This window comes from Seriola dumerili, unplaced genomic scaffold (genome assembly GCF_002260705.1).
Source record: "Seriola dumerili isolate Sdu_G_001 unplaced genomic scaffold, Sdu_1.0 BDQW01000161.1, whole genome shotgun sequence".
Taxonomy (NCBI): Eukaryota; Metazoa; Chordata; class Actinopteri; order Carangiformes; family Carangidae; genus Seriola; species Seriola dumerili.
The window spans coordinates 3,454,405-3,468,654 of NW_019174416.1; the positions used below are offsets into that span (position 1 = coordinate 3,454,405).

The following is a 14,250-nucleotide window of genomic DNA, read 5'->3' on the forward strand; positions in this document are numbered from 1 at the left end:
TTTATTCAACTCTGACTTCTTGTTCATTTAAAGGTTAATCTAGTAAAAATGAAGGTACCAATGTATCATCTTGAAACCTTAGCATGGCAAGTGTAATTTATTGTCATCAATGGCTCCATTTGTGACATGAGGCTTTGTTTATGATATTGTTGTACAAGTGACCATGTTTTCAAGTACAAAAAAATGGAGAAAAGAGTATAAAATGTACAACAATGGTCCTGCAAAGGATTTGAAATTATGTTGTATTTCCATGAAATAAAAAAAAATGTTTAACTGAAGAAATGAAGTTGTATTAACGTTGTTGGTCTTCAGTGGGTTCTACCTTTAGGTGCAGTTTTAAAGTTGTCAACAGAATTGTATCTTCAACAGAATTGTCTCTTCAGGTGCTTCTTGACTTTTCCTCTTTTAAATATATATAAATATATATATATATATATATATATATATAGAGGAGAGAGAGAGCGAGAGAGAGAATTCAGATAGCTGGATAGGTTTGTTGACCAACTGGCACTTAAATCTACCATTGAGTACACTAAGGTCAGGTGGGGTTCATGTCATGAGGAAAATTTTAATTTCAATTACACAAATATTACACACGTCTCTTTCGGACAGACTTCGAGGAGGGGCGTGCGTCACCCAAGACTGGATGTCTATTGGCCACACGTACGTAAACGTACGTATGACGTTATTTTGAAATTTCAGCGGTGAAGCGTTTGTTGTTGTGAGTCACTGGGCGCTGCGTTGCAGCATTATCAGCACAACTCGAAATTCAAAATTAGTTACATACACTGGCTGAGAAATGTCTTTTTCAAGAGCTCCATTGAAAAGGTTCAACGAGCACGTAGGTAAGTATCGCCAAAAACCTACTAGCTAGTAGCATATCCACCTAGGTTAAGTTCTTTGACGGTAAGTAGCTTACGTTAGCCTTCATACGTTACGAAGACAACAAGTATTACACTTTGTCGATCTGGTATCGTGTTAGCTTCACTTAAATTAATGTAAACAAGTAAAAACAAAGCAATCCAACGTGGGCTAGATATTTAATCTCACAAAGAAGTAGCATCAGTGTTTGCTTGACGCTAACTTGGCTAACGTTGTGCTTTTGGATGAAGGTTGTGCCCCTCCACCGGGATCCTATGAGATTAAACCTGGGGACCCGAAGGGAGCTGCGTCCTTCGACAAATCTGATCGATTTAGACCTCTCAAGGCAGGTGGGTAAATCTGATAAGCACAATACAACAAGGAAAGAAAACTTAAGAAATAACGTTATTTAAAACGTAATGTTTTGTGCCACTTGTTTTCATTGCCTGTGTCTCCAGCCGCTGGGGCTGCTATGCCTCCACCATCGCCTTCCAGAAATGTCCTGGCGTCACCTGTCCGTAGGACTATGTCGGTTGATGGTCTTGTAAGTTTTCTGTCAATTCAACATTTAATAAAGCCACTCTACGGCTTTACAATGAACAGATCTGGTAGTTGTGCTGCTGTCAAGAAACTATCCCCTCATTATATCATTTCATAACTTAGGTTGAAGGGTCAAGTGTAAAGAAAGAGAGGAATGGCATGACCATGGAAAGAAAACAGCAGAAACTCTTGGAGAAAGAGGTACACTTTACAAAAACAATGTTGTGCAAATTGATGTCTTTTTCTGTGACAGTTGGTTCCTGTTGCTCTGAAAAATTGCTAAACCAAAGAGCATTTACATGTAATTTTTCATTATTTGGGAGTCAAACACTGAGCTTCACATCCTTACAGATAAGGTCCCTGGTTCAGCAGCGGGGGGAGCAGGACCGTCAGTTGCTGGCCTTGGAAGAGGAGCTGAAGAAGGTGGAGGCCAAGCTGCTGGCCACAGTCAGGGAGAAGACAGGCCTTGCTGCCAGTGTTACCACACTTGAAAGACAGCGGACTGAGCTCAAGAAAGTTAATGAGTTCCTCAAAAACAAGGTGTGTTTGGTTTTGATGGTAAATTGTATTTAGAAATCCTGCCTTGATTATACCTGTCTCAGGTACTAAAAACAAATTTTGAAATTTTTTTAGCAGTGCTGCATGAAAAGTGTGTCTGAGCAGATGTTTTTTTTTAGGTTTCTGCTGACACTACAAAAAAGAGAATCAATTCTCTAACAATGGAGCTGATGGAAGCCAGGAACACTTTGGATGTTAAAAACAAGGTATGACTTGTGTACACATACTACCTTCATAACTCTGTAAAATCCCTAATTTACTGCATTAGTTTTTTATTGATGTACTGTGTGTGTGTGTTTGTGTTTTTATACATGTGTCCAGGAGTTAAGTGTCCTGCAGATTAACACTGAAGGCCACCTGAAGGCCCTAGAAACTGACCTCCAGGCTGCCAGGGCTACTGTTACAGCTCTAAAGGACAGGAACAAGGACTTGGGTAAGATTTATGAACATATAGGGAGACAAATGCATTTGCTAGCATGTGTAGATGAACTAATTAGGGTTTTTTACCTATTATAGAGGACCTACATCAAGTGACGAAAATCCATAACGAAGAGCTGGAGAATGAGAATGCTAAGTTACATGGTGAGATTTGTGTATGACATGCTTTTTCCATTACATTCCTTTGTTCATGTTGACCCAAACTGTAAGGAAAACACACGTTACACATACACGTTTTCAACATCTAGGGCCTAGTTATCAGATTTCTCATCGAGTCTGCTGCACATAAAGATGTCTGTATGTCCCTAGTACTGCACTTGATGTACAAATAACATAAATGTTACACGTAACTTAATCCCTGCTTGTATTTTTGGGTTCGCTTGCTCACCACTACCCACTATTCTGTGTTTTCTAGCCATGATACGGGAGCTGAGGGAGGAAATCAGAGTCTTGCAGGGATACCTGGACACAGCCAATGATCAAATCCAGGTCACAAAACAGGCCTATAAGTGAACATCTGTCTTTCACCTTTTAGTCTTACTTTGTGAAAGACATGCTTGATCTATTTGTGTGTTTATAGGATCTACGCTTGAAACTCCAAGAAAAGACACAGGAGAACACTGTCGCAGGTTCTCAGTTGGAGAAAGTAAAGTAAGCAAAAGACTAATGGTTCCTCCAAGCAACTTAGATCTCAACTGCACACAATGACGCTCATTTGTCACCTCTCCACAGGCACCTAAAACCCCAACTAGAGCAGCACATGACTGAGCTAGAAACCACTCAAGATGTGTTGAGGCTTAAAAAGGAGGAGGCACAGAAATGCCAGCAAGAACTGCAGGCGTCAAAGGATGCTTTACGGAATGTGGAGAAGAGGTTGGAGGACCAAGAGCTGGAGCTAAAGTCTGCGCAAAAGTCAGTGAGTGACATGGAGGAGCAAATGAAGTTGGCCAACCAAGAAGTTCACGATTCTCAAGCGACAGTTCGGCAGCAGGAGGCGGAGCTCGCTAGACTAAGGGAGGTGCTCAGACGGACAGAGAAGGAGCTAGATGAGAGAGTGGCTCATCTTGAACAGCGGTGTCTTTTCTCTGAGGAAGAGAGAAGTATGTTTACCAAGATTTTGTCATTGTTAATTTAAATAGCAAAAATGAATTGACAGTTGTGTGATGTGTGCATTGTATGTATTTTGTTGTTTGGTTTTAGGCAAGACTCAGGAGGAGGGGCTGAGGAGAGTGCAGGAGTTAAAGACAGAGCTCAACGTGCTAACGGAGGTTAAAAGAGACGAGAAAAAGAAACACATTCAGCTCCAGCAAGAAAATGCTGCTCTTACTGAGGAACTGACAAAAGAAAAGGTCACACAACGTTTTCTCCTACATTGCAAATTCTTTTTTAGATTAGATTATATTAACTTAATTTTTCCTATTTCCTACAGGCGCTTGTAGACTCCCTGTCTGTGCTGGTGGAGCAGGAGAGGGAGGAGTCCGAGGAGCGGTTTAGACAGTTAAAGGAGGAGACGGAGGAGGTGCTGGGAGAGCTCGCTCTCTTGGAGGAGCAGGAGCAGAGGAGGCAGGAGATGGCGGAAAAGAGCCAGGAGACCCTCCAGAGGCTGCAGGAGGAAAACAGTGAGCTGGAGAGAAGACTGAGTGATACCAGGGCACTGATGGAGAGGTGAGCATCCAAAGGCCAAATACACTGAGAGGAAGTGTACTGTTTCTTTTCTAACAGAAAAGAAACAGTAAAGGTGAAAGTTGCGCATCCAAACATTTTCAGCTAAAGAGTCATGATGGAATTTGAAAGTCATATTTCCATTAAAAATGTCCTGCTGACTACACTAAAACACCACCACTTTTTTTGGATTTGTTGTCACTGCCTGTGTTACTATTTAGAGTCAGAGGCAGCTGGGAACATGTCCCAGCATACAGTGAGTTCAAAGTCAAGAAAAATAATTGACAGGTTGCCATTCCATCACAATTTTGACACAGACAGTTTGGGTCACTGTCTATTTCTGTTCATGAGCAATTTCAAGTTTGCAAGTCACTTCACTACCTCGTTTTTGGAATATGAGTGGAACCAGGGCACCTGGAAGTGAGCGTGTTTTTTGCTTTTATTAGACAGTTTGGTAGAGACTGGTTGATTTGAAAATAATGGTGAGAAAACAGTGGGGTTTAACACTCAACACAACTTTTTGTGGATTATCTGATTAATTGTTTAATTAAGTGGTTCCAAATCTTTTTTTGTCTGATATTTGCCCACAATATTATATATATACAATTGGATATTGCATTTGGTCGTATTGGGATTTTTGATAATATTTAGAGTAATTGTTTAACCCTATTAATTATAATGGAATGTTAATACATTTCAATTCAAGTTTGCTGCAGGTATCATCCTTTTAACCAATATTTTGTTTTTTGTTTTTGTTTTTTTTTACTTTTAGCTTACAATTGTAACTGTTCATCTGTTACTTTTAGCCAACTATGGCAGCTGTTCAGATAACCATTTCAACTATTTATTGCTTATAGACTTATATTACCCAACATTCACTTCCAGTTGCTGCATGTGGTGACAACAGACTCAAGTTGACAGGCAGCTGACTGGTTATTGTAAACTTACTAAAGATTACACAAATTTCATCCTATTTGGCTGCATATTTTCCTTATATTTTTATATCAACTTTTATTAGTTGAGCTTCCCCTATACCTCCTTGCAGCTGCAGTTGTACAAATTCATTTTCTCCCATACAACTATTAGAAATGAATGAAATAAAATAATGTATTGCATTGCATTATGATGCTTGTATCATTTCAATGGCACCATGAACTATGTTTTGGTGCGACAAAGTCAAGATTTTAACGTATCAAAAATGTGTCCTGTTAATTTTTAGTAAGAGCAATGATGTGGCAGCTTTGGAAGAGGAGCATTTAGCAGCCAAGAGAGAACTCCAAGAAGCACAAACAAATTCACTGAGCAAGATGGGAGAAATTGTCACAGAGCTGGAAAGGTGAGCACTCAAGTGTCAGTATTTTTGGAACATCATTGTGATTCATGTTGGCATTTAGCTTAAGATTCTGTCAACGTGTAAGATTCACATACTGTTTGTCTTACTTCTCAGTGCCAAAGAGGCTCTAAAGGGAGCAGAGGAGAGACAGAGAGAACTGGAAGAGGAGGTGGAGAGAGTGACCCAGCAGATGAAGGAGGAGATGGACAAAGTGATTAAGCAGAAAGAAGAGGAAATCCAGAGAGTGAAAGAGGGGTTAGAGGAGCATGAGGAGAGACAGCTTGCTGAAGCAAAAGCCAGGGAGGAGAATGCGAGGTATGCTTAAAATTCAGCCTGTGTTGAAATAACTGTCACTTTTCCTCCGTTTTTATGTTTCTTTTTTCTTTGACCTGATAGACTTTTGCTGGAGGTGCAGACTCACCTTGCACAGAAAGATGAGAAGATGAAGACCATGGAGATGAATCACGCTGGTCTGATCAGTCAGTTACAGCAGGAGCTACAGATGCAGACAAAGGAGAAAGAAGACGCTCTGGGGGAACTGGAGGAACAGAGAAGTCAGAGTGTTGCTCAGCTCCAAAATGAGAAGGAAAAGGTACAGAAATTACTAAAGGAGGTCAGCCTGGAAAAAGAGGAAATGATGGAACAGCTTCAACAAGAAAGAGAGCAGAGAGTTAAAATTCAAACAGCCCGTCAAGAGGAAAGGGGAGCATGGGAGGTTGAAAGGAAAGACCACCAGCAGGTCAGGTCAGAAGTGCTCAGACTAAAGGCCGATCTTGAGAGAGTAGACGAGGAAAAGAAGAATCTTCTGTCTCAAGTAGAAGTCAAAGACCGGTCCAAGCTCGCTCTTGAAGATCGGCTAAACGTGGCAGAGCAGGAGAGAAACCAGCTTCAGTCTCGCCTAGATGATGTTGAACGTGAAGAGTGTGTGACCATCCAGACCCAGTTAGACCTCATGGAGGCCATGCAGGGCGAGCTGGAAGAGCAACGACAAGACAGACGGGCCCTGCAGGAGCAGGTAGACGTACTGACTCAGGAGAAGGTTACACTGCAGTGGGAGATGGAGGAGCAGCGACAGGAGCTCCAAAGACAAATAACAGAAGCACAAGAGAAAAGGTGAGTAGGATTTTTTGTGTGTGAGATTTGGAGATTTTTTATTTTTATTAATTTGTTTTTTACAATTTGCAAATTAACTCATCAATCGTTTTTTCTAAGCTCTCCAAGTTCAGAGACAGAACACTGGAGGAAACGATATGAGGAGCTGTTTGCTAAAGTCAGGCCCTTCCAGGTCAGTCATTTCCACATCAATTAAGTAAAATGTGAAATCTCAGGATAGCCCAGAACATCTTTGAATAAAGCTGCACTAATCATTATTTTTATATGAACAATGGAAAAAATGTGTAATGTGAAAGGTGTCACTCTTAGTGATGAAACCACAGATAATTATCACCCGTCACTGCTGTTCCACCTAGCGCTCAGTAGCATTTTGGTGTCTTTCAACTCATGGTTTTGGTTTTACAGGACATATTGTGTCAACCAAACCAACATATGTCAGTGTTTTGATTCTGTTTCAACACTCCAGTCCCAGCACAGCTGTTTTAAGCAAAAACAGTCTGGTAAACCCACTGTACGTTACATGTTCAGCACCAAACAGCATACAGATACATTTTGGTGTAGTGCTGGATTTTGCCCTCAGCAGTTGGAGAGTTGAATTTGTGGCCAGAACTACAACTCCATATGAATGCTGTTGCTCCCTCTGCTTGATGTGGGCAATGGTTTGCCATATAAAGATGATAGTGGTATATGTCAGTGTTATTTTTACAGCTTTTTCCACTGCCCCCAAGTGGTCAAAACAATCATTTCATGTCAATTTAAGTTAAACGAATCGATGAGTTAAAACCCTCTCAATGTTCGTGTGCGTGCGTGTGTGCGTGCCCCCGTGTGTGCCCACAGGAACAGCTCAATGCGTTTGCAGCAGAGCGAAATGCACTCCTCAATGAGAACGGGACAAACCAGGAGGAGTTAAACAAGTTGGCTGACGCTTACGCTCGCCTGCTGGGCCACCAGAACCAGAAGCAGAAGATCAAACATGTCATGAAGCTGAAAGATGAGAACATCTCCCTGAAACAGGTCAAATATGAGAATAGCACTGTCTACTTTCCAAAGCGCACATACAAATATTGTCATAGGTTACTTTTGGGGACATTACATTCATTCATTTCCTGGAGAATTACCATAACCACTACTTGCTTAACCGTAGCCCTTATCTTAACCACTGACCCAGAAATCAGTTTTGTCCCAGTTGGGGGCACAGCTTTTGTCCCCAGGTGGACAAGCCATCCCCAATTAACTGGTCTTTAGTGTGTCACCAAAATTAGCCTATGGCGGAAACACACACACACACTCTTTCTCTCAAGCTCAAGTGCTTGTACTTCATCCCTTTTTTCCCTGGCTGTGTGTGTGTACATGCATGTGCGTAGGAGGTGTCTAAGCTTCGCTCCCAGGTGAGCCGGCAGAAGAGTGATCTGGAGCAGCTGAAGTCAAAACTCCCTGGTGCTCCCCGCCGAAGGTTTGATCCAAGCAAAGCTTTCCAACACGACAAGGAAAACAGGCAAACTGAAGCAAGTGAACCTTTTAAAGAAGGTAAGCAGCACACTGACCCCTCACTACAACACCATTTGGAGTTATGAAAAGCTGTGAAAAGACATATATCTTACATTTTTGTTGATGATTTTCACCTTATTTGTGTGGAAGCCTAATTTCTTTGTTTGTTTTCGTCAGGGAATCATTATGCATAATGGAGGTCGTCTACCAAACAAGAACTGACAACTAATTGGCTGACAAATTTAGTTTCTAGGGTTTGGTCTTTTGAATACTTAGCAACCTCTAACATGTGTTAATCATTGTTCCCACATGCCGATGCTTTACAATCCTTTGTGTTGCATAAAGAGCCTGAATATTTTTCTGTTTTGATTTTTAAAAAAGAAGTGTGTGTGCGTGTGCGTGCGTGTGTACAAGAGTAATGTGTGAAAATAACGAGGACATGGATGGAAAACTTAAGTGCTCACAATCCAGAGCACATAGTTGCAATAAAAATGTAAGATGTGTTTTACTGTTAACTGCATTTTCGAATTTTAACTTTGTAACTTTTTATAGAAATCTTAGTGCAGCAGAAGCAATTACTATTTCATGTGGAATAGCTCTTTAGAAACCTTTCTTCTTTGTAAATAAAGACAGATTTTAATACTCTTCTTAAACAAAAGTGTTACTGAGATTTATTAACTTCCCCAATGTAAAAATTATGTTTACAAAGCCTTTGCTGCTTCGGTCTTCTTGGCCATGTCCGTCCTCATCCAGTAGAGTGCACTCTAGGACTGCAGCCACAGGTTGGAGCACAGCAAAAGGCTATTGCAACCCATGTTTCATCCACACTATATACCAGCTACAAAGAACACAAATTCACATCTTTGCAGAGAGGAGCCTTGGGTTATGGGTCATGAAGCTTTATTTCCTTCAGTTGATAAGACATAGCCAGCAAGTATCGGGCCAGAAATTGACTTCGGGACCTTTTTACAAGCTATGAGTGGTGCTAGTTGTGGAGTGGCGGGTCACTCGCAGTACCCCTCCAGGTGGTAAATGCTGCATGGCTTATGGCAGCACTGCTCCACGATGCCTCTCTTCACCTTGGGCTCATCATGGTCAGACAGAGCCATCCACAGCCGCTGCTCCTGTCTGGCCCTTTTAGACAGGAACCCTTTGAAGTGGAGAAAGTATCCATAGCTGTGTGTTAATTCCTGCTGCTGCTACTGCTGCTGCGCAAACCCACAGTTCCTCAAACTACCATTTAGTCTGTTCACACTTTAATGCAGCCTTAATGACTACGTAATCTGATCTCCCCAATCCATTTAGTCTTGTTAGTATCTACTTCAAGAGGAGATATGACGGAGCTCCAACAGAGGCATATCGTAGCTTACACCTCTAAAGTTAACTTCAAAACATCAAATGAATGTTTGAGGCGGAAGATCCAAATAATGCATTTTGGGAATAACTTAATGAGGAATTTGGGGATTTCACAAGATTTGCGTTTATTGAATTTGTCACAGCATAGCTGTTGAAAGTAACGATAAGAAACCAAGAGCCACGCCACAGTAGTGAATTCAAAAGAGGCCGGAGAGAGGCTTCTCACACTAATGATGGTTCGGACAAATACATAGGTTTAGTTCAGCAAAGTTTCCAGCATGCTGCCCCTACACATTTTTCCTCCAGCCAGCATCCAAATTGGCATTCTCATTAGACTGGGCCTGAACTTAGAACATGGTGGGCAGAGACTTGCAGAGATACAAAGCCAGCCTGGGGTCTCGGGGCAATGTCATGCTGTTCCTTTCTGAACTCCCACCATCAAGGGTACAATTAGAACTTACTCGACACGAGTCACACCAAAAATCACAACAGTTCCCAGAGTTAATGCAGCCATACCGAGAAGATGTTCCAGATCCCGCTTGTGGGGTCGGTTTGGACTGTAGAAAAAGCCCCGTTCTCCACATACGAAGTAGAGGGCATCCACCAAGCGGGACCCACACAGGTGCTGGGCAGGGGCCGAGGACACCCCGTGGGAGTAGAGCACCAGCAGTAGCATCACGGACACTGCCAATGGTACCCTGGCCATAGGAGGGAGACCTCTTGGGCAGAGAACAAATAGAAAAAGTTCACACACAAAATAGTACACATCTGATCAAATTTTTATCATGTTAGGTTTCAAAGACAAAGAGTTAGACTGAATCGATCTTTCAATACGTAATACCTCGGAGCCCAGTGGTTGAAAGCTAAAGGATGAAGTGATGTTCAAATTTCATCAGCCCATTCTTGATGACAACCAAGCATTACAAGTCCACTTTGTTTTAAAATTTCTAGCTATACATGGTCTGCGGTGTTCCTGTGAAATTCCACCAGATGGCTTCAGGCTTTGAGAGTATAATGGCACAGACACAACATAGAAGGCATACAGCAATACACCAACTCAAAATAAGGGCTTTGAAGTGAGCAAAAAACTGAATAATTCATTCTTTCATTGGAAATAAAAGGCCAGGATGAAAAGCTGCGGTGAAACAAGGTCTGCAGGAAAGTCATTGGATGATATCTGGCTCAAAGGCTCTAAATCTTAAAAATTTGCATGAGCTTAAGCAGGCAAAAATCATAGATTAAGAAAACCTAGGTGGTCATCAATCGATCCCAAAACTGTATGTTATCTCCTCAAAGTTCATAACTGCAAACAGCGTTTAAGAGATCACTCATCCAAGGTTATGTTTAATATTTTTTTCCACAGAACCCATATTGAAGTAAATTGAAAATTGATTTTACTTTTTGCTTTACTTTTATCCCCAGGTGAGTCTTATTTTATCTTAGCACCATCTGTTACAAACTAGAAAGACTGCCTATGTCTCAAAATCAGCACTGTGGACACTGTCAATCCTCAAGGTCAGTCCTCAGCATTCTGTCCAGTTTAGCAGCTATAGTACTCGAGTGGGAATGATCTGTCCAAGATTACAGAATTGCTATTAGTGTTATTAGTGAAATCTCATTTGTGATGGATATTCTCCTGGGTTTGAAGTTCAGCTCCTGTTTCAAGGTGAAAAACATATTTAGCAGTCATTTAGATGCTATATTGACCTTTTGTGGACATCTTATAGTGTGCTGCAGATTATTGGATTGAAAATGAATCATTTTAACAGTGTCTTTAACAATGCACCTGTGCCAGGCATTACAGCATTGGCAGAGCGCTCTATCTGCTCTATCCCGCCACTCCTCTATCCCTCTTGGCTGAATGCCAGGCTCCTTGGCGCAGTAGATTGGTTGAATTATAGATCCCTGCTTGTGCTACTCTTTACTTTCATCCTGGTTATTATACACATAAATTTTAAAAGTTGAAATCTTGAGGGAATGGAGAGAAACTTGCTTACCTGTGTTAGAGGCCTCGGTGCAGCAGAGCAGCTTGTAGTTACGGATGAAAAGGGCCTAGGCCTATAGGACTATGCAGGTACAGAGAACATCTCCACTTGGCTACCTTTCCCCTTTATAACTCTCCACCTCCACCTGGCCTTTGTCAGCCTCAGCGGAAAACGCTAAGGTCCTCTCATTAACACCCTGACCTGTAAGCATGTTGATCTGCTCTTGAGTGGCACTAAGTCATTTAACTGAGTGTGGACCAAAGGCAAAGTTGGGATAAACTTGAGAAGGCAGTCACCCAGAATGATAACCATTTCAACCCCTGCTGTGTGGTGGCCTGACTGGCACCGGTAACAGGCTGACAGACAAAATACCATATGCCACGTTCTGATCACATAGTGTAGATTAGAGGGCTTTGAGGCTTATTAGTGACCACTAGTGGTGTGTCTAAGATGGAGCTGTGTGCACAAGTAATGACTGATGAGAAATAATCAGTCTGTCTATCCCTTTATCTTGCAGCAGCTGTTCTTTTGTAATCTCACCCTGCGTATCTGAGGATGGGAGAGAGGTGACACTATAATTTTATATCAAATGATGACTCAGCTGTCAGGCTCTGAGGATGCAGCACAGCTCTGTATTATCACCTCATTGTCTCTGTGGTTTAATTTAACCTTTCCTGGAACCAGGGATTCTGGGTTACATTTTTCCAATTTGAATTGTTGCACTAAAATTGAATTTTCTAACAATCTAAACATACACAACCTGCAACTTTGGTTGAAAGATTTCCAAAATTAAATGAAAAAAAAACTGTGCCCATTATCGTGTATATACATCACAAATTATGTCATGCTGGCATTGCCATGATATGCTCCACGGCAATGCTGGCATTAAGCCAACTAGCATTAGCAACATTTTCTATACAAATTCATAATATCAATAACAGCTAACGTTAGAATATCAAAAGCCACTTCTAAGTCAAGCTGGAGCTCTTTAGCGGTTTGTAGGGCTATCCATCGTGGAAAAGCCAGATCAGTATTGGCTCTACAGTTGGCCTGGGAAAGAAATTCAGCCTTGGAATTATCCACTGGGACCAGCCCTTCCAGGTACACAGAGATTCAGGCCCAGTCAAGACACTGACAGCCGAGAAAACCTTTATGGATGTTTTGATGATTTTATGTTTTGGTGATACTACACGTATAAAGGGGGAGTGACTTCTTTCTCTGCTCAGAGGCTATTATTCCACTATATCTTTGCAAAGAAAATAGTTGTTTGCTGCTATAATAATGTTTACATTTTTTATCTACAACCTTTAAATGTGTTCATCAGCTGCATTCACACCTTTAAAACACTCATGTGGACAATACATGTAAGAATTTTTTTTTTTTTTTTTAATTTTACTGTAAGCTGAATAACTTTTGAAACCAAAAAGTCTTCAGATTGACAGAGCTGTCAGTTTTAATAGGCCTGTTATCAACTTCTGAAGCTCTTGATGTATGTAGATGTGTATTTGTATCCTGCTATATCTTTCCTCTTGTTTTACTGCAAGTGTTTTGTGGGTGTATATAGCACTTAAATAAGAGCATGCTTTATCCAGGCTTCATAGGTAGCTCAATCTGCCTTGGGTTGCTTGTTGTATCTTTTCTATATATTATTCATGAGAAACTGTCACCCAACAACAAAAATGCTTTACTAATAAAAAATGCTACTACTACTAAAAATGCTCTTTGAAAGAAACGCCAGCAAGGGTATACATGTTTTTCTGAGAGAAGTGTTAAAAGATCTAATTTCTGGTGTGTTTGGTTCAGTGGCATGTAGGTAGATACCGTTTGAAAGAGTAAAATGCAATAAACTTGTATTCTGACCCCTTGCTGAGATTAATATGTAATCCAATCTAAACAGTACAGATATAAAAATGCAATATAGCAGCTCTGAAATATCAAACAGCACCCAGCGAAGCAGCTTAAATGTTACATCCAAGTAAAGAAAGCTCCCATCAGTGTTTGTATATATGATAATGTCACTTGTCTGAACAAATCTGATTGTATTCGGTTTTGATCCCAAACGACAGAAGGAGCCAAGCCTCCTCATGGAAATGATAAAAACATGAATGCTGCCATAAATGCTAACTTATTGACTGATGTGCTGTTGAGAAGAGGTATGGCAGAGATGAAAACCCTTCACATATCTGAAATATTGTGGTATAAATGCCTTTTTACAGTGTATATACATTTACATTCTGATGGATGGATGAGGATTCAGTTTTTGGTTCTGCCCAGCCACTGCTTCAGTGAGTGGTCTCACAGTATACACTATATGGGGTCATTTGAGACAGAAACAAGTCAGTGATCCAGAGCAAAAATTCTTCATGTGGAAATTTTACCCAGAACTGTCAGAGACTAATTAACGCAAAGTTCAACTTGTTCATTTATTTTCCACGAGGGGAGAAAAAGCTGGTCCTAATGAGTAGACAGTAAAAAATATTTTCAGTATTTATGATGTACAACATGATACTGACTATTTGAATATTTGATCATGCTGACATGATCCAATATTATCAAACAAAGGACACAACATTAGGGTCCATGTGTGTTTTGTGTGGTTTTGGGGCACTGCAAAAATTTATCTTAAGCAGATGCTCATTTCCCTCAAAGGACACAGTCTAGCTAAATGACAGTAGAGTGAGAGCAGGTCTTTCAAAACCCAGCTAATGAAAGGACCGTCTTTGGAGGAATGATAAAAGAGAAAGGTGGGAAGAAAGCTATCCAGCACCTTGGCACTGCGATTTGAGAAGGTGTTAAATGTAGAACCAGGAAAGGTCCAACTTTGCCATGCTTTGAAACTGGCTCCTCGAGGGAACAGAGCAAAGCGGCAGGAGCTGTGAACAACAGGCACATCCTTCTCACCCCGGTTGCATGGCT

General features: G+C 41.1%; 2 protein-coding genes across 2 annotated transcripts; one reads left to right on the forward strand and one right to left on the reverse strand.

The window, feature by feature from the left end:
- The first annotated feature begins 799 nt into the window (after positions 1 to 799).
- On the forward strand, positions 800 to 8,588 carry LOC111226646 (hyaluronan mediated motility receptor-like). Its single transcript, XM_022751908.1, has 20 exons — positions 800 to 845; positions 1,113 to 1,211; positions 1,320 to 1,405; positions 1,525 to 1,602; positions 1,753 to 1,941; positions 2,079 to 2,165; positions 2,281 to 2,392; positions 2,476 to 2,541; positions 2,813 to 2,886; positions 2,978 to 3,048; positions 3,130 to 3,497; positions 3,598 to 3,756; positions 3,837 to 4,062; positions 5,279 to 5,395; positions 5,507 to 5,707; positions 5,789 to 6,505; positions 6,605 to 6,677; positions 7,343 to 7,519; positions 7,870 to 8,032; positions 8,171 to 8,588. The coding sequence occupies exons 1-20, from the start codon at positions 800 to 802 to the stop codon at positions 8,185 to 8,187; spliced, it is 3,126 nt and encodes a 1,041-aa protein (XP_022607629.1). The 3' UTR covers positions 8,188 to 8,588.
- A 376-nt stretch (positions 8,589 to 8,964) lies between these two features.
- LOC111226678 (insulin-like) lies at positions 8,965 to 11,416 on the reverse strand. Its single transcript, XM_022751952.1, has 3 exons — positions 11,347 to 11,416; positions 9,866 to 10,068; positions 8,965 to 9,143 (listed from the first exon to the last, which is right to left on the reverse strand). Exons 2-3 carry the CDS (start codon positions 10,053 to 10,055, stop codon positions 8,998 to 9,000), a joined length of 336 nt encoding a protein of 111 aa, XP_022607673.1. The 5' UTR covers positions 10,056 to 10,068; positions 11,347 to 11,416; the 3' UTR covers positions 8,965 to 8,997.
- Between the last annotated feature and the right edge of the window lie 2,834 nt (positions 11,417 to 14,250).